Source organism: Sciurus carolinensis, chromosome 1 (assembly GCF_902686445.1).
Source record: "Sciurus carolinensis chromosome 1, mSciCar1.2, whole genome shotgun sequence".
In the NCBI taxonomy this organism is placed as follows: Eukaryota; Metazoa; Chordata; class Mammalia; order Rodentia; family Sciuridae; genus Sciurus; species Sciurus carolinensis.
Genome location: NC_062213.1, coordinates 126192577 through 126211239, shown reverse-complemented (window position 1 = coordinate 126211239; position 18663 = coordinate 126192577). Strand labels below are relative to the sequence as shown.

The 18663-nt window shown below is 32.2% G+C and overlaps 1 protein-coding gene across 5 annotated transcripts in view; it reads left to right on the top strand.

Moving 5' to 3' along the window:
- Positions 1–14638, top strand: part of Ptbp2 (polypyrimidine tract binding protein 2) — a 68982-nt gene extending 54344 nt beyond the window's left edge. For 2 of the 5 annotated variants that reach the window (XM_047557197.1, XM_047557230.1), the window contains exons 9-14: positions 5926–6080; positions 7525–7558; positions 7977–8069; positions 12313–12529; positions 12630–12707; positions 12876–14638. In XM_047557197.1, the coding sequence (XP_047413153.1) occupies positions 5926–6080; positions 7525–7558; positions 7977–8069; positions 12313–12529; positions 12630–12707; positions 12876–13008 (710 nt within the window). In that variant the 3' untranslated portion in view covers positions 13009–14638. The remainder of the gene's footprint in view (positions 1–5925; positions 6081–7524; positions 7559–7976; positions 8070–12312; positions 12530–12629; positions 12708–12875) is intronic. The other 3 variants (XM_047557208.1, XM_047557217.1, XM_047557223.1) reach the window with 3 other exon arrangements.
- Positions 14639–18663: the final 4025 nt, after the last annotated feature.

The window sequence follows — 18663 nt, the reverse complement described above, 5'->3', positions numbered from 1 at the left end:
TTTTCAACAAATGAAATAATGTGCTGTAAGAACCAGTTTTTTTCCATCCAGGACCCCATACTTAAAGCTTTGGAGTTCCACCACCAGTGCTCATCTGTACAGTTGTAATAAAGATGATTAACTGCCAGATGTCTTGAACAGGGAAGTGAAGAAAGATTAAAAGAAGTTATGTAATTAACTTTGGATGGAAGTTTTAGAATGGCAAATGCAAGGATAAAAAAAAATTTCTGCATCTTTAAAAATCATACTCAGACTTATCGTTAAAAGTTGTTTAAGGAAACATAACTAAATATAGGATCCTAGAACAACAAGAAAAATATTAAGTGTGTAAAGTAAGAAAATGTGAATGAAGTGTGGACTTGTTAATATTATATATATTGTTTGATTAATTGCACCAACTGTTCCGTGCTAATCTATGATGTTAATGGGTTCTATAGAAACTTCATAATGAGTTTAATTTTCCTATAAATTTAAAACTTTCAAATAAAAAGTTTATTGGAAATCACAAAATCTGTAAATGGTTTGAAATAAATTAGTAAAAATAGTTTCATTCTTCAGTTGAAATATGCAAAGTTAGGGATGCTTATGTGTTTCAGTGAACTATGACTTGAATGAAAGAGGGATAGCTAAATTATATCCCTTCTATCCAATATATGACTGTGTGTCTATCATCAGTTTGAGTGGAGAAGGGTTAGTAAAGATACAACATCAGAACTAACATGAAAAGTTTATAAAATTTTTATGTCATTCAAAATGTCTGGGTGGCCCAGCTAATGAAGATCATTTTATATGGAAAAGATCCCTGTGGTATTTTCTTTTTCTTAAGCATATGGCAATTTACAAAGAAGCTCTTTTACATTATTTTATCCTTATCACAGTCCTGGGAGTAGAACAGGCATTTTGATCTCTCATTGTCAATATATATAAATAGTGGTTTTTCCAGCATACCTGCTGCCTCAGTAATGGTTTGGATATGATTTGTCTTTCAAGGGTTTGTGTGTTAGAAATGTCCCCAGTGAGGGGAATGTTAAGAGGCCAGATAGAGATTACTGTAGGTTGTTGGGTCAGTGAGGGAATTGATGTAGTTCTTATGGAACTCTGGTTCTTAAGAGAACAAAGTGAGACTGGCTACTACTCCCCAGTCTCTGACTTCTGGCTTCATTAGTATCTCTCCATGTAATGTCTCCCTCTTGCATGCACTCTCATCTTGATGCCATTCACCATATTATAACACAGCCAAGGGGACTGTCCCCAGAGACCAGACAGAATGGGGTGTGCCTGATCTGGGACTTTCAACTTCCAAAACAGCTAAACAGACCTCTTTTCACTGCATGTACCTAGCTTCAGGTATTTGATTATAGTAACAGAAAATGAACTAATACTTAGCTACAAATGTAAGTCATTGCAATTATGATTTTTATAACTAAACATAATCCATTGGGAACCAGCCTCTGTGTGTGGTGTGCACACACATGCTTGTGTATCTTGTTTTATATGACTTTGACAAAGTGAAAATGGCAAAATTTTATCTTATAGTTAGAAGTTAACATTTACATGAAAAATATAATGCAGAATTCTTTGCAGAATGTATTATGGTAAAAATAGTACCTCATGAAATATCTTATAGGTTTTTATGTCCCCACCCTAAGTACTCTGGATTGAACACAGGAGTGCTCTACCACTGGGTGATCTCCAGCACATTTTTAAAAAATTTTGAGACCAGGACTCACTAAGTTGACAATGGTGGCCTTGAACCTAATTGCTGGGATTACTTACTGGCTAGCTTTTTTTTTTTTTTGATTGCAACAAACAACATTTAGATTAAACATATATATATTTATTTTTCTGATTAGCAAAGAAATTTTTCAGGGAAGAGTATATTGAGGAAATTTTTGAAGTTTATCCTCAGAGGCTTTAAAAGTCCAGTAAAATTTTAAACTATCCTAGTGATTTAGAACTTTGTAAAGGTAGTGTATCTTTTCTTCTAAGTTGTCAGCTCAGAGAAGGAAATAATGAAGAAAAAAACACTACTGGCATTAAGAGCAGATGGTGGTGGTGGTCGGGGGAACCAGATGGTAACTGCCCCTTGTCTCTTAAGCACTTTAGAACCATATTACAGGCTGTTTGAAATTATAGAAAGATCCTTTGACATAATAGATCACCTTACATAGTAGCATAGCGGGCCAGAATGGTAATAAAGAAAAAGTGGGGGACTGCGAATTAGCATTTGTAACAACAGTGGGAGTGTCACCGCTTAATTCCACTTTTTGGTAAGATTTTTATTACCTCCTTATTAGAGGGAAGTAAATTGCATCAGTTTTGAATCCCAGCTTTCTTTGTTGGATAGTTGCCAGTCTTTTGGGTAAAGAACATTATCATTTATTAGACTACAACTTTTCTGCAGTTTTTTCCTTTTGGCAAGAATGCTTTAAAAAAAAAAAAATGTGTCTCCTACACTAAAAGAAGGCGTTCTTACTTACCATGTTCATTTTAATTATTAATTATTTTAATCCCATTGATCTATTTCTCATAAGACCTGATGTTCTAAATAATCCTGTGCCACCAGATTATCCATGTAAAACCCATATCACAAGACAAAAACATATTTAAGAAGTTATACCTTAAATATTAAGTGTTTTAAATCAAGTTTTGTACCATATTTGAATTTTTTTGGTAATTCTCATTAGATTCTTTAATATGATATTTATTATTGACATGATAGAAATGTGTCAATTTTTGCTGGGTGCAGTGGTGCACACCTGTATTCCCAGCAGCTCAGGAAGCTGAGGCAGGAGGATCACAAGTTCAGAGCCAGCCCCAGCAATATTGAAGTACTAAGCAATTCAGTGAAACCCTGTCTCTACATAAAATACTAAATAGGGCTGGGATGTGACTCAGTGGTGAAGTGTCCCTGAGTTCAATCCCCAGTACCAAAAAAAAAAAAAAAAAATATTTAACAATTTTTCACAAAAATGAAGTATTAACCTTTGGCTGGTATAGTTAGATGGTATTGAATTTTATTAGAATTTTATATGTTTTGTGTATTTGTAATTTTTTTTAAAAAGTCAACAGGGAAAAATGAGTAATAGGTGACTTAGAACAGTAAGTTTTGCAAGTACCAGTAATGTGTCATTTAAGTACTTACTGTAGCATTTTTTTTAATGTCATATATTACAGCATTTTCTTTTCTTTGAAGTGAGTTAAATTCATTTTTAAAATTTTTAGTATTTTTTTTAGGAATCCTTATATCCAAAACCACTATAACAAGTATACCAGTATTTATAAAATGTTGTCTCAATCCCTGATACTTTCTATAAGGTCCACAAAGTGAAAACTATTTTCATAATACAAAATGTATTTGCCATTTTTTACTTATTTTCTAGCTCATGGTGAAATATTCTGTATTACCCTGAAGGCCAATAGAATGTGTGGTTGTGTGTTCTTGTGGTTTTAAAAAAAGTTCTTGGTTTTAATTTTTAATTTATATTATGATATATGTTAGTAGATATAACCCAAATAAACAAAAGTTCTTTGTAATCCTCAGTAATTTTTAAGAGTATAGAAGGGGTTCCGGCAAAGAAGTTTGAAAATTTCTTCACTGTGGGCTACAAAGTTCAAAACAATTCCAGTGAATAAACAGAAGGAGATAGAGTATTTTACATAAACAGGAAATGATAAGAGTCAACATTTTGAGAAAATTCTAGGAATTCAGAAATTTTTATTTTGGTACCTGTCTAATTAATTCTTCAGTTAATTTTTTCCGGGTTAATAGAACCCTGTGAGTCATATCTTGTCTGTTCAAAATGAAGTAGGTTTTTTGATTTTTTTATTGTGGGACAGTATTATTAAAAGAGAATTTGAGTTTTGATACTGAATTTTTTTTTTTTTTTTTTTTTTTGCATTCCATGTATTGCAGTTGTTGATTTTGTTTTTTTTGGTTTTTTTTTGCTATTGACTTTGGATCTCATAAAGACCATAAATAGAATTTAACAGAATTTAAATTATTTTTTTTATTCTAAGAGGTAGCCAGTTAAAGGCAGGAAAACAAAGAAATTATTTGACAATATAATGACTATATCTGGAATTTCTACTACTATTAAATAATTGTGTTGTCAACTTAAGATGAATGCTGTGTGCAATTGGCCAGAGTTGTCTGAAGTACCAAAATACAGTGTTTAAAAAAAGTGTGGTGAGTTCCCTTTCCAAGAGAATGCAAGAAAAAGATTAATGAGCATGAGTGCTTACCTAAGAATTAGAAATGTATCTTTGTATGTGACTTGGCAGAAAGTGAAAATATTCATTGTTAAGTGGAATTCTGAAATTGAATGATAACTATAGAATTTAATATGGAAAATAGTAATATAGTACAAGTAGTTAAAAGAATCCTCATTCCTGGATCCAGAAAAACCCTGAAGACTGATGTGCATTAGTAAACATTAGACATGAGAATTTTCTATTTTTATTGTTTTTCCACTGTCCAAATCTCAACTTTATTTTTAATATAAAAATGTGAATTTTCTATGTTAAGATAAGATCCTTATTTCTGAGAATTACTTTAAAAATAAAATAGGTGAGTAGATGAAACCAGATTGCCCCTGAGGTGATAGTTGTTAAACTTGGGTGATGGTACATAGGGATTCATTATTCTAGTCTCTTCATTTGTATATGTTGGAAATTTTCCAAAACAGAAAGAAAATTGAAAAGAAGAAAACTGAGGAAGGAAGGAAAGTGAGTTATAAAAATGCTGTGGGGAAAAACTGTAAAATACAGTGATCTAGAGCAAGAGTATAATTGAGAAACATTCCACTTATAGAGTACTTAGAAAGGAGGGATAAAGGTGAAATTAAGAGGTGACTGGAAAGAAAAATTTTGTCAGAAACTTATTTAACAATTGTGAATCTCAAAGAACTGCCAGTTAAAGGTCATTACTAGTTTCTGTAAAATGACTGATAGAGTAAGATCTCTGAACTAAAGGTAACAGCAGATCCTTATGAAATGCACAAGAAGTCTGGAAAGAGAAGAAGGAAAAAAAGGTGAACTAATGGAACCACAGTGCTAAGGTCCAGTTCCACCCAGGTATGTCATGAGGTTAACATCATTTGATTGTCCCTAATTATTATTTGGAAATAAAAAGAACATAGTTAATTTCTTTTGTAAATCTGATATATAAGAATTTAAGGTTGAAAGTATTCTGCAAGGGGTGCTTAACGGAATTCTTAAAAAGTCAGAGGTTATGACTTTTTTAAAAGGACAACAGTTAGACTGGAAACTAGGACAGTAGAAATTAGGAAATAGTAAAACAGATTGGAAACAAAGTCTTAATAGAGTGAAAATTGTTCTTTCTACTGGGAGAGCTGTGTTTGAGAAACTTATGTTTATTATAACTACTTGAGTGTGAAATGAAGACAGGTTTGTTAAGATTTTCTTTAAGTAGTTTGATGAATTAAAAGTTTAGGTTAATAACATTTGTCTCTAAAAACTGAAGAATTTACTGCATTTGTGTTGTAAGTGGTAACTGATTTCGGATGTATGTTTACGGAGGCAGTAACTCTTGTAGAAAATGCTATATTGAAAGCAGTATTTTTTATATTGACTTCTCACTATAAACAGGGAAGTGAATTTTTCAAGTCTTTGACTTGAAAATACATTCTTCATGCTTTGTTTGCTTTTCCATAGGACGGTGGAGTGTTGTATATTTAATTTTTTAACAGTACAGGTATGTACCCTAGTTCTAATCATTAATGAGGATGTTGAAATCAGTTACTTTACTACATACCGTCATACCATTTTTCTAAACATGATGAAAATTAACTTTCAGGAACCTTTTGGAATGGTCAGCTGCCATAAGCCATGCAGCCATCGTTAAATTGGTTTTTGTAAACGACTTGTGTGTGTTTCGTAAAATATGCTTTATTTTAAAATTAGGGCTTCCTGTTGCAGCTGTTCCAGGAGCTCTGAGTCCTTTGGCCATTCCAAATGCTGCTGCAGCAGCTGCTGCAGCTGCTGCTGGCCGAGTGGGTATGCCTGGAGTTTCAGCTGGTGGCAATACAGTCCTGTTGGTTAGCAATTTAAATGAAGAGGTTAGTAAAATAATTTTCTAATGTTTATTCTTTAACTCCATTTCATTTGTGAAAGTTTTTCATGTTTATTTCATTTTGCACTTGCCTTTCTTTTTATGTACATTCATTAGCCAAAGTATTTTCTGTGTTTCTATTTCTGGATAAAACCTATGTATTTGTTTAGGTAATACTTATTTCCTTAGATAGTCATATCTCTTTATATATGTATATATTTTTAACCTAACTACCTATTTTTCCTAAGAAAAATATGGTGAAGTACTGTAGTTTGGCTTTTTATCTTTTTGTTGTTCTCAAATGCAAATATGATCTAATTTGCAAATTTAACTGTAAAACAATTTTGCTCTTTGCCTTTTCTAATTATTTGCTTGTTCATTTCATGCTTATGTGTCATTGCATTTTTTTTAAATCTTATTTTATGTGAACTACTCTAATACATTTTTCTTTAAAGGTTCTTCCAAAGATCTTGACGAGGCACTCTTCCAGTCTTTCTTAGTAATTTTTTCTTTGCAGTTATTAGTCATTGTCTTCTAAAAATATTTTCAACTTTTATCCCCCACCCCTTTCTTGTTAAATAAAATTGCTGTTATTTTCTGTAGTTGTACATTTTATGTCTGGTATATTTTATTTTGATTGCTATGAAAGCTGGTATGAAATGTGGGGAACTTAGTGTTATCAGTTTATGATGTCTAATTTGAATACTTTTTCATTTTTAATTGGCCTCTGTTAATATGAACATTAAGCTTATTTTATCATTTAATACTATTGTCATTCACAGTTCTGCATGCTAAAATGTTTGAATCAGAGTACCTTTGTTTTTATTTTAAGACCTTTGCCTGCATTTCATAACCAGCCATGCTTATGCAGTTAAAGTTCAAAGTTTTAAATTCCTATGCATGCTTTCCTTCCCTATGTTGAGATGAAATGCTGTAAATACTCTTTGATATAGATGTACTTTACCCATATTTGTCTTGGATGACTACATTTTACTCAGTTTTTCTTGTACAGTACATAAACCAACCATTTTCTGACCAAATTCCTGCATTTCCTATGTACTGACCTATATTTTATTTTTTTTTTGTTCCCCAATTCCTTATTTTTTTCTTCTGCATTGCTGTTTCCCTTCCCCATTTCATCCTTTTCCCTGTGTGTTCACCTTCCCTTTCCTTGTCTTTTCCCAAATGCCCATTCCCTTCCCTGTCTTATCCTTTATTTTCCTTGTCCTTGTCTTCATTCCCTGTCTCCATTCCCTATGTTCATGCTTCTGTGCTTGAACAAATGTTCCTCGGACCAACTTGCCCCAATTAACCGCCTTGAACCATGATCCATGACCACCTCACCATTCTGCGGGAACCACCCTTCGTTATGGATGATCTGTTCATCTCCGCTCTTCCTCGACTCTTCTCTCTTCTTGTCTTACGCTGCTTGCTCTTCTCTCCTTCTAAAGATGGTTACGCCCCAAAGTCTGTTTACCCTCTTCGGTATGTTATTGTTAGCACTATACTTTTATTATTGATTTGATTTTTGTTTCACCTTAATTCTTATTTGTAGCTAGCACTTTGGCTTAAAGTTGAATAGTAAATCTTTTGCTATTTTTCTTTGCTATTTAAAACTCTCCATAGACACAAAATTTGTTTTAATGCATGCTGATTTATTTTGCATGGTCTTTAATTTAATATCATTCACATAGCTTTGAGGGTTTATCAAAAATTATTCTTTTCAAAATTCACTGTTCAAAATCTTGATCTTCTTTATTCATTTGTGAGAATGATGAGATTGAATGAGTGATCATGTTGATGTCTGAATGTTTCATTGATATGTCAGAAAGATTAGTTGTTAGCTGCCTTGCATGTAAAATTAATTCCATTTTTGGATTACCTCTCTGTGACTTCAAAAAAGGTGTTTATGGAGATGTGCAGCGCGTGAAGATTTTGTACAATAAGAAAGACAGTGCTCTAATACAGATGGCTGATGGAAACCAATCACAACTTGGTAAGATTAATCTGCATATATATATGTGTATTCAATTCCGAATTAAAACATTTAGTTTTGCAAATATATGAGTAAAAATAAATCCCTTTACATCAATAAGAAATCACCCTTATTTTTTTTAGATGACCAGGGCTTAGCATGACATTTTAATTTTCATATTTCATTGTGATTAGTTGTATATGATGAGTATATTTGTATTTTTCTGTTTTCTTCCTATTATTTCTCAACCAATTCTGTTGGGAAAATATTTTAGCTCCAAAATTGCAAGAATTATTTAACATAAGAATTACCATTCTTCCACTCTCTTATTGTGATGCTGAGGATTGAAGCCAGACCCTTGCACATTGTAGACAACTGTTCTACTACTGAGCTACATCCTCAGCCCGAGTTGGGACTTTTATATTGACAGTCCTTCTTAGTGGTTTTTGTTTCTGGCTATACTGTGTATTGGAAGCTGTATTTGGCTAAACTTAGTATTAGAAAATGTCTTTTAGGTATACCAAGTTCTTACAAAATGAAAAACCTATGTCAGTGGTTAATCCCTTCGGGAATATTAAATTGTTCTTTAGTCAAGTTTCATGTATATCATTGCTTAAATATTTTAATTTAAATTTTATTTTATTGGATTTCATACACAAATCACATAAATTTTGGAATATAACCACATACTCGTGGTTGACTATAAATATCACCAAGTTCTTAGTTTATAATTTGATTCATTGAGTTTCAAGGACATTGCTGCCTTAGACTGGTTGTGTTCACATTGTTAATTCTGAAATTTACTATTTTGGATATAAGGGATAGTGTGTTTTTGCTGTTATTCATGTGACGTTTGTGGGTAAATATGATATACTAGACCAGTTTCAGCCATTAGAATAAGTAAAGTTTAAATTTCAAACAGTTAAGTTTGAACTTAGTTTTTCTTGGCAGTGGTCTTGATATTTCAGATAAGATGTAAAACTATCCATCTGACTCTCCAGTTTTAAAATCACAATATCTATCCTAAAGGAAAGATACATAAAAGAGCTGATTATGTCATAGGTGTTTAGTATGTTGTTTCCTCCTCCACCTTCTGTATTCTGGTGAGGGTAGTATTACCATTTTTTTCATATACACTGTAAGTAGCATTTGACAGTGCTTCATCATCAACATAGCATTCTCAAATATTTTGTTTTTTTTTTTTTTTTAAATCACTGTTTGAAGTATGGGTGGCATTAAATTCACTTACATAAAGAATGCTGAATCATGATTGAGACTTACCTGAGGGAGAATTTAAACAAATACTTACGAATTTTTTTTGTTCTATGTATAGATTTTAATTTTTATCATACTTACATTGATCTGCTTGGACTACAGAACAAAATACAATGCTTTGTGGCTTAAACAACAAATTTATTTCCTCATGAATTTTAAATCCTATATCTGAGTTTCAGATCAATTTGCTAGCAGACTTGGAGTTTGAAGACTCTCTTGGCTTGTAGTGCTCTCTGCCTGTGTCTTTACATGGACTTTTCATTGTGTAAGCATAGTGAAAAGTCTCTTCCTCTTGTAAGGACACCAGTCCTATTGTATTAGAGCCTTACCATGATGACCTCATTTAACCTTCATTACTTCCTTAAAGGTACTGCCTTTACAGATTGTCATTGGAGATTAGGGCTTCATTGCATGAATTTGGCAAATGAACATTTCAGTCCATTCCAATACTTACATATGTAAATCATTTATCCCCAACTTTATAAGATATTGTTACTAAAGTTTGACTTATAATTTTTGGACTTTATGTATTGGTAAATAATTTCTTATTCACATTGCTGCTAGGATAGATCTTACTTTCTTGAGGTATATGACAAACACACAAAAATAGGGTGTGCCCAAAGAAGGGAATAATTAAAGACTAGAAATTAGGAGTTGAAAGAAAAACAAAGCTGTAAGTCTTTGAAAAGACTAGTAAAATAGACAAATGTCTGTAAAGATTAAAAACAAACAAAAATGAGAGCAGCACGTTTTATTTTGAATTATAAAGGGGAGACTTATTAACAAGCTCTTGTTTATATTCCTATACCTATAAATTTGTCTTTTAAATTAGTATTCCCTAACATCCTCTTCAGAGTTGCAGGGGAAAGGTAAAAAATTATATTCAGGCAAAAATGCTATTCTCTAAACACATTATTTTATCCATTTATGCTGTATTTTTTGTAGGTGGACTTCAAAGTATAAGATTCTCATTGTTAAAAACAAAGAGAGTAGAGATTCTGTTCCAATTTCATAGTTTTGCACATTGACTTTGCCTCTGCTGTTCATACAGTGTGGTTATAGTTAGACCTTTAATTTGAATAAAAAATAAAAACAACTTTTCTAGTATCAGACCAATTAATTTCTTTTAAAAATAACCCATCAACTATGTTAAGTAGTCATATTGTTACAGAGTTGGGGCCTTTCAGGAAACTGAGGCAACACGAAGATGATCCCCTTTTAAATCTCTGTTCAAATCAGAAAGCTTTCAGACATGTTGCTCAGAATAATAGGCATGAGTTTATTGAAGGGATAGGAAAAGGGAAGGGAGGGGACGCTCACGGGAGAGAGTGGGTCTTCTCAGAAGAGGACAGCATATACCTCTCCTGTCTTCCAGTTTTTTGGAGATCCCAGAATAGTTTCTACAGGGTCAGGCTCAGGTCCACCTTACAGTCTGAAGGAGAAAATAAGTAATTGCAGTAAATTGTGATGATCTTTAAAAAAGGTACAGGGTACTACCTACTACCTGGGGAATATCTAGTGAGTTTCTGAATCTTTTCAAAGGATGAAGAAGAGACCTTTCTGGAAAAGTGACTTTGAAGAATGAGTAGACTAAAAGGGATAGTAAAAAGTATAGGAAATTGTTACAGAATAAAACAGCATGTATACAAGAATAAAGGTGAGAAAAACTAGCACTTAGTGTCAGGATATATATTTTCTGTATCTATAGCATAAAGTGCAAGGAGTACAATACTAAGGTATACCATAAGTTATGTAATGGTTGTGATGGTGTCTTCCTACTTTATCCCAGCATCACCATAGTTACTGGTATTGCATATATTCAATAAATATCTATTCACAGAGGCTGGAAGATATATAAGGGTCAGTCTGGGAAAAATAGAAGTTGTGTTAAAGAATGAGTTTATACTTTGTTCCTAAGGGTTTTAGGCTGATAATGCTCGGATCACATTTTTAATTTGTGAAGGTCATTTAGCTGCCATATGTATAAATGAGTTGGAGAAAAGTAGAGAGCTATCCAACAGGAAAGCAAAATAGGAGACCAAGTTATCCAGATTTTTTTTTTTTTTAATGTCAGTATAAAGTGGAAAAATGCATAGAACATGAATTTGAGATAATTAGAACAAAGGATATCACAGCAGCCGGGCATGGTGGCACATGCCCGTAATCCTAGCAGTTCAGGCAACTGAGGCAGGAGGATCGAAAGTTCAAAGCCAGCCTTAGCAATTAAGGAGGCCTTAAGCAACTTAGTGAGACCCTGTCTCAAAAAATAAAAAGGGCTGGAGATGTGGTTCAGTGGTTAAGTCCTCTGGGTTCAGTCCCTAGTACAAAAAAAAAAAAAAAAAAGAAAGAAAAAGAAAAAGAACTTAGTAAAGGACTTAGTAATTAGGATAGCAGAAGGAACAAAAAAGTTAAGAAAGGCTACTAAATTTGTTTCTTAGGAGGCTAAAAAGGTAATTTATCAGCTGGATGCCGGTGGGTAGTGGGGTTCAAACCCAGTGAGTGACGCTTTACCACTGAGATATATATCTTAGTCCTTTTTGTTTGTTCGATGGTGGTGGGTTTATTTGTTTTGTTTTGCTGGAGTTTTTTTGTTTTGTTTTTGTTTGTTTGTTTGTTTGTTTTGGAGATAGGGTTTTACTAAGTTGCCAAGGCTGACCTTGAACTAATAATCCTTCCTGCCTCAGGCTCCTGGGTCCCTAGGATTACAGGCTGTACCAGTATTTCCAGGAAGCATCAGCAGGATTCTTGAGAAAGATAAATATTCATAATCTTGACATTTGTTCTATGAAAGAAACTTGTTTTTTGCCACATGCCTTATCTAGTAGAGATTAAAATGGAATTTAAGTCTTAATCACCTAGTGGCTATGGTAAATTCATGTTTATTTTAAAACCTAAGAATTTAGAGTTGTAAATTGTTATTTTAAAGTTAGAATTATTTTTATTTTGAACTTTGAAATTGTTTTTTTAATAGGAATATTTTCTTTTTTAGCCATGAATCATCTTAATGGACAGAAAATGTATGGAAAAATTATTCGTGTTACTCTTTCTAAACATCAGACTGTACAACTACCTCGAGAGGGACTTGATGATCAAGGGCTAACAAAAGATTTTGGTAATTCCCCACTGCATCGTTTCAAGAAACCTGGATCCAAAAATTTTCAGAATATATTTCCTCCTTCTGCAACCCTTCACCTTTCTAATATCCCGTAAGTATTTAAGCCAGAGTTTATTAAGGACATAAATTTTGTTTTAATAAAATATAAAATTTATTATTAATCTTTACTCTTTTTTCCCCAATTTTCCTAGTCCTTCAGTAGCAGAAGAGGATCTGCGAACACTGTTTGCTAACACTGGGGGCACTGTGAAAGCATTTAAATTTTTTCAGTAAGCAAGCTTCCTTGTCTTTGATTTAGTGACTTAATAGAAGTAAAAATTTTGTTCAAGTAGTTTTTAGTCTCCTTTTAGAACATTTTTATCTATAATGGGCAGAATTTAAATATTGAAATCCTTTTGGCTTTTTATGAAGTATCTAATTTCATAATTTCGTTTCAGAAGAGATCACAAAATGGCTCTTCTTCAGATGGCAACGGTGGAAGAAGCTATTCAGGCCTTGATTGATCTTCATAATTATAACCTTGGTGAAAACCATCATCTGAGAGTGTCTTTCTCCAAGTCAACAATTTAAGAAAGGGGAGATGAAGATTGGGGGTGAATCACATTGTTCAGTGTCATCACCTATTGACTGTTCAGAAAAGTGGGGACCAGAGTTTGATTTTTTTTTTGTTTGTTTGTTTTTTTGTTTTTAGTTTTTTTTTTTTTTCATGCTGTTATCATTCCTTGGTTTTAAAATGAAATGGCATATGTAAAGGCAGAGTTATTAACTGCTACATTTCATCTGTTCTATAGGGAAGCCATTTTTATTGTCTGTTTAAGATTTTAGTTTAATTTTGCTTTATTTTTTCAACTTAGTTGACATACGTGCCTTAAAAAGGAAAACTAGTGTTGCTATTGTGCATTTACTAGAAAAAAGGAATTGGTTGTCTAGGGCACATTGTTATATGGGAATTAAAATATGTTTAGGCAGGGGTGTGTAAAAAGGTTAAGTTTTTGTTTCTCCTGCTTGGAACTTATTTTGAATTATTGGCTTATCACATTTCTTTCTATTTAATCAAATAAGATACTTGATATTGAATGAATAAAGCAGCATTTTTAGTTTTTACTACTTTAGGCTTTATTGCTTTTTAAAAAAACATTGGCCTTTTTTATCACAATTCTGGTCTAGATTCAGTTATGAATGTAGGCATTAGTTAAAATTAACAAGATGCAGAGTATTAATTTCTTAAGACAACAAAGTGATTTCTGTAAGTTTGAGCCCTATGTGGAAAGCATTGTGGAATCTTAACCTTTTTGTACACACTCTTGTGGGACGTATCATATAAATGTCAGCACTAAGTAATGTCTTGTTTGTGGCTGAATATTTTTCGTAGATGTTTTTGAAGTTGACATGACTTACGTGCATTTAAATATATATTGCCATCCTTAGTTTGTAATTAAGATTTGGAATATGGTTGTGGATTTCTGAGCATGTGCAGACTGGTCTAGCTAGTTCAGGAACTGGTGCATGTATTTTTCAAAGACAAAGAAAGTGTACTGCGAAAATTTGCAGGAAGATTAATTTTGTGGCAGTTTTTTAAAACTGACAACCAGGTGGGACCAAAGTTTATGTGCCTTTAGTCTTAATTTACCTTGCATTGTAATATTGAGTTTTAATAAATCTTCAAAATATTTTGTATTTAGGAATAGATCTGACTTTAATAAAAACATGGCTCAGAATCTACAGGTCAAATTTATTTGAACAGTTCTTGTCAATCTGAATTGTTGATTCTGTTAAATGACCAATACTTTTTGAAATTGATGTACTTAGTTTCAAGATTCATAGATTCTGTTATCTATGTAGACAGAATGGTCATGTATATTTTCTATTAGTTGAGTTTTTACATCTTTAGAAATGTAAAATTCAGTATAGTTTGAAAGCGGCACAATTAAAAATTAATTTTCTAACAAAGTTGGGAGGTTTGATGGTTGTTTAATTTCATTTTGTGTGTACTCTGCTTACCTCTGTAGCATGCTCAATAAACACTTCTGTAGCTCTGTATTCACCTTTTCTGTCTTTCTCTGCTGCCTTTTCTCTCTTTTCTTCTTTGTTTTCACTCCACTGTGCTTCTGAATTCATGTTTATTCTCTGCCAGGGTGGGAAAGGAGTAATAATATTACAATTCTATGGCTTTAAACCATAAATAAATCTAGATGCTATGAAAATATACCAGCTGTTTTTTTTTTTTTTTTTTTTTTTTTAAATGTAAAAGATGGTAACTACTTTTCAGGAGGACACAGATTAAACATTTCCCACCCTGATTATAATCTACTGCTTTAAAGACATAACTTCTATTGTAGCTTGTTAATTCTTTCTATCTCTTTTGTTGTTGTTGTTCTTGTTTTTCCAGATTTATGCACTAAGTAGATCTTTTGGATTTGCCATGCTCTCTCGCTGCAGTTTCATCTTTCATCTTCTGTGTCTGCTAAAGATTTCCAACTAATCTTAGAATAGCTTGTGATTTTTAACAAAAAGTATTTGACAAAGAGTGATGCATTCAGGTATTTTAAAATGTGCAATTTACATTGGATAAGTGAAGATGTTAGTTACTTGCACTTTTTATTCAGCTACAATTAGGGTGCTATTTTTATTCAAAACATTTTTGGTCACTTTATAAACAGATATATTGGTGTGAAATAATTTTGGAATTTACATTTTTATTAGGTTTAGTCTTATATCTCAAAATCATGCGAATTTTATACATTAGGATGATAAAAAATGAAGGAACATGAGATATGTTTAAATATATTATACTTAGTAATTCAAGTTGCCCCCAAGAAAGAATATATAGTAAGTAAAAATAGTTTTGCTTATATTAGAGTCAACAATTTGTGGGTGATTTGGAAGCTAGATGATCTCCCTTTTTCTTAAAATAGCACTCTGGCAATATCATATATGTCTTAAGTCTGTCAAAAACCAATACCATATACAATTAATGAATAGTATTTAAAGCTTAAGTGTAGAGTTTTTCTCAGTGTTGTGTTGTGGTTACAATACCTGAAAGTAGGTGTTATCCTTTTTCAGTTAGTTCCTCGTGGATAGAATTGGAGAAATAAAGTCCTCAGCTTTGTGTGGGACCTGAGGTTACTCCAGTTGCTGAGCTGGGAAGAGTTCCAGTGTCTTCTTGATAGGGATTGGCAGGAAAATAAAGTTTCTCCCACCTCAGAACCTGGCAGATTTCACAATCTCATATGCTCCCATACAACCTTAGTTTCAGAACCCCACATCAGTGAAGTGGGAATTTCAACATTCTAGAATACTTTCAGTTGAGTACATTAAATTATATTACCCTAGACCTTGGCATATAACAAATTACATAATGTTAGGTAAAAGTACTATGTGCTTTGTTGTTAGGACTGAAAAAGGACTGCTCAGTCCTTTTGTGAACTAGTGAACTAACTGAGTTTGAAGTATTCTTAGTATCAAGCTGCTTTGTTAATAGAGTTTTTAGAAGTGTTTTGAAGCACCTACTTAAGGAATAGAGTCATATAGTTTATATTTAATATTGGGAACCTGTTTTAGCATTTGAAAACAACCACGAATGGAAAACCCTTGCTTAACTAGGAATGGTAACAAACCATCCTATGAGTTACCCTAGGAATGATACACTAACACTTGAGGCATTTTAGCTTAAAGATTTATAGACTGTAAAAGTTATGGTAATTAGTTTAATTTGTTGATGTAGTTCTAGTTGTATCTTGTAGTTTACAGGGAAAGGACAGATCACTTTTCTAAACCTCAGTTTCTATATTTGTAAACTGCTCTAATATGAGGCCCAGGTAGGGTAAGTGCATGGGTGCTATTTAAATGAAAAAGTTATGTCAGAGTGGCCTGCCAGATTTGCCCAAAGGTAAGCTTAGTTATCCACAATAACTAGTATATCTCTTCTTGTTAAAATGAAACATTTATTAAATGTTTTTAAATTATTTAAATGTTACTCTGGTAAAGCAAAAAGATATAGGATACAGTTTTGTAGTACATTTCAAGGCCAAATGAAGAGAGTTCTTGGATTTAGCCTTATATTTCTTTTCAAAATATTTAATAGATCAATAATAAAATGTGAGTTCAATCAATTATAGATTCCATGTAAAAATGAGGTATGTCTAAGCCTTTAAAATTTCTGAAATTAGACTTAGAGAAAACATTTTTATATGTAGCTGAGGACTTCAAACAAGAATTCCTGGCTACTTTATATTAAAAATCTGAAATCTGAAAACATGTTGCTTTCATTCAGTTGCAGAGAGTATAGGTGTTTGACGAAATTGTGTATATGTACGTTCATATTTTAGCTAAATATTTTCTAAACAGTTGACAAGAATTTAGGAAAATTTTAAACAATTTTAGAATATATTCACTCTTTATAAATATCTTTACTTTATAAAAGTTATTTATTATTCTAAATATATTCCCCTTAAATTATCCTTTTTAGTTTCAAATTTTGCTAGTGTAAATTTTGAAGCTGAGTATCAGTCATGAAGTCTTCACATACATAGAAACATTTTTAAAAAGTCATAATGAACACCTATACACTTAACACTCACCTATTTCACCATCTAACATGTTCCATATTTTAAATGCAATGTTTATGTATGACAAACATTTCAGATTGAATCAAAATTCTATATTCACCTCTTCCTGATCTTGGTTCCTACCTCATTCCTGCCTTGGAGGTAATTGCTTGAATTTAGTGTTTTACTGTTCAGTGGTTGCTTTTCAAGGGGAAATTTGACCTATACTTACAGTCTAAATTTATTTAACAAAAATCCTGCAAGTACTGTAATACTTAGACTGTTAAGTACAGTATTTTGTTGTCTTATTTTATAATTTGTTAAGGTTAGGATGTGTAGATAACTGATAGTCCCCTTATCAAACCTCATGATGTAACTGATTTTTTAAGGAAGTTTTAAGATCTTTTTCAATAAATATTGAGTCTCAAGGTTCTCTTAAAAATAAAAATGTATGACGTAAATAAGGAGTTAGTATTTTATAAGCTGGAGTTATGTGTGAGTTCCTTAAATACAATCTTACTCTTTCTGACTTTACGTAACCTCCCTTCTAACAACTTTTTGCCTTCAGCCCTTTCTTTCTCCCTAACTCCCATTTCAGTGGACAGAAAGAGCATTTGGCATCTGTTTTCATCCCCTTAACCTGGTGTTAGTGTTGTGTAGGATTTTGGGGTCAAAGATATTTATTTTTTATGAGAGATTTCAATTTACAAAAAACAGCCTCAGTTACAGCAGCATTCTGATTTCCTCCACCCACTTATCCTATTTAGTATTTATCGCAGACATTTTATCATCAAACTTTGTGGCATTTATTCTCCATAATGTTTTATTCTTGACCATAGTCTCTATTGTAATAATATATGGACTAGTCTAATTTGCTAATATTGTATTACTTCAAATCCTAGAACCTTGCTACTCAAAAAGCAATAATTGCACCAGGAGCAATTAGTATTACCTGGAACTTATTAGAAACTCAATCTCGGGCATCATCTCTGATCTACATTATAACAGGATTGACAGAGGGGTTATTTGGATGCAAAAGTTTCTCTTAAACTTCTTGGCACTGCTTCTTGCACTGTAGTAGAATGTATTGTAAGTCTACCCCCCAAAAAAAGATTGTTATATTTCATCAGTAATTCTAAGTTACTTAAAGATATGTGTTAACACTAAGGAACAATTGTAGAAAAAGAACTCCAGATAACCTTGTTTTAATCAGTTTTAAAGAAACAGTTCTAGTGAGGTGTAAGGGTTATTATAGAAAAAGAACTCCAGGTATCTAGTTATTAATCTATTTTAATTAAACAATTCTAAGGTCAAATGAATAGTTTTAAGTATACTGGCATATTTATATTGACATAATTAGGATATTGGACCCTGGGTTTCTAGTCTTAAATTGTACTGTTGAAAATAAACAGAGACCTGCTATTAGTATATATAAATTGAAACCAATATAATGTACACGTTGGTAGGTAAATAGCTAATAATTGAAATGAGATTTTTGGGGTTTTGTGTGTGGGTTTTTGGTTTTTTTGTTTTGTGTGTTTTGTGTTGTGTTCTTTTGTTTTTTATATTAAACATCAAATTTAGCCTAACAGGAAAGGAATTTCCATGTGAATTGACTTTTAAATGACTGCAAATTAACACTCTTAAACTCTGATTCATTTATTATATTGTGTAGTAT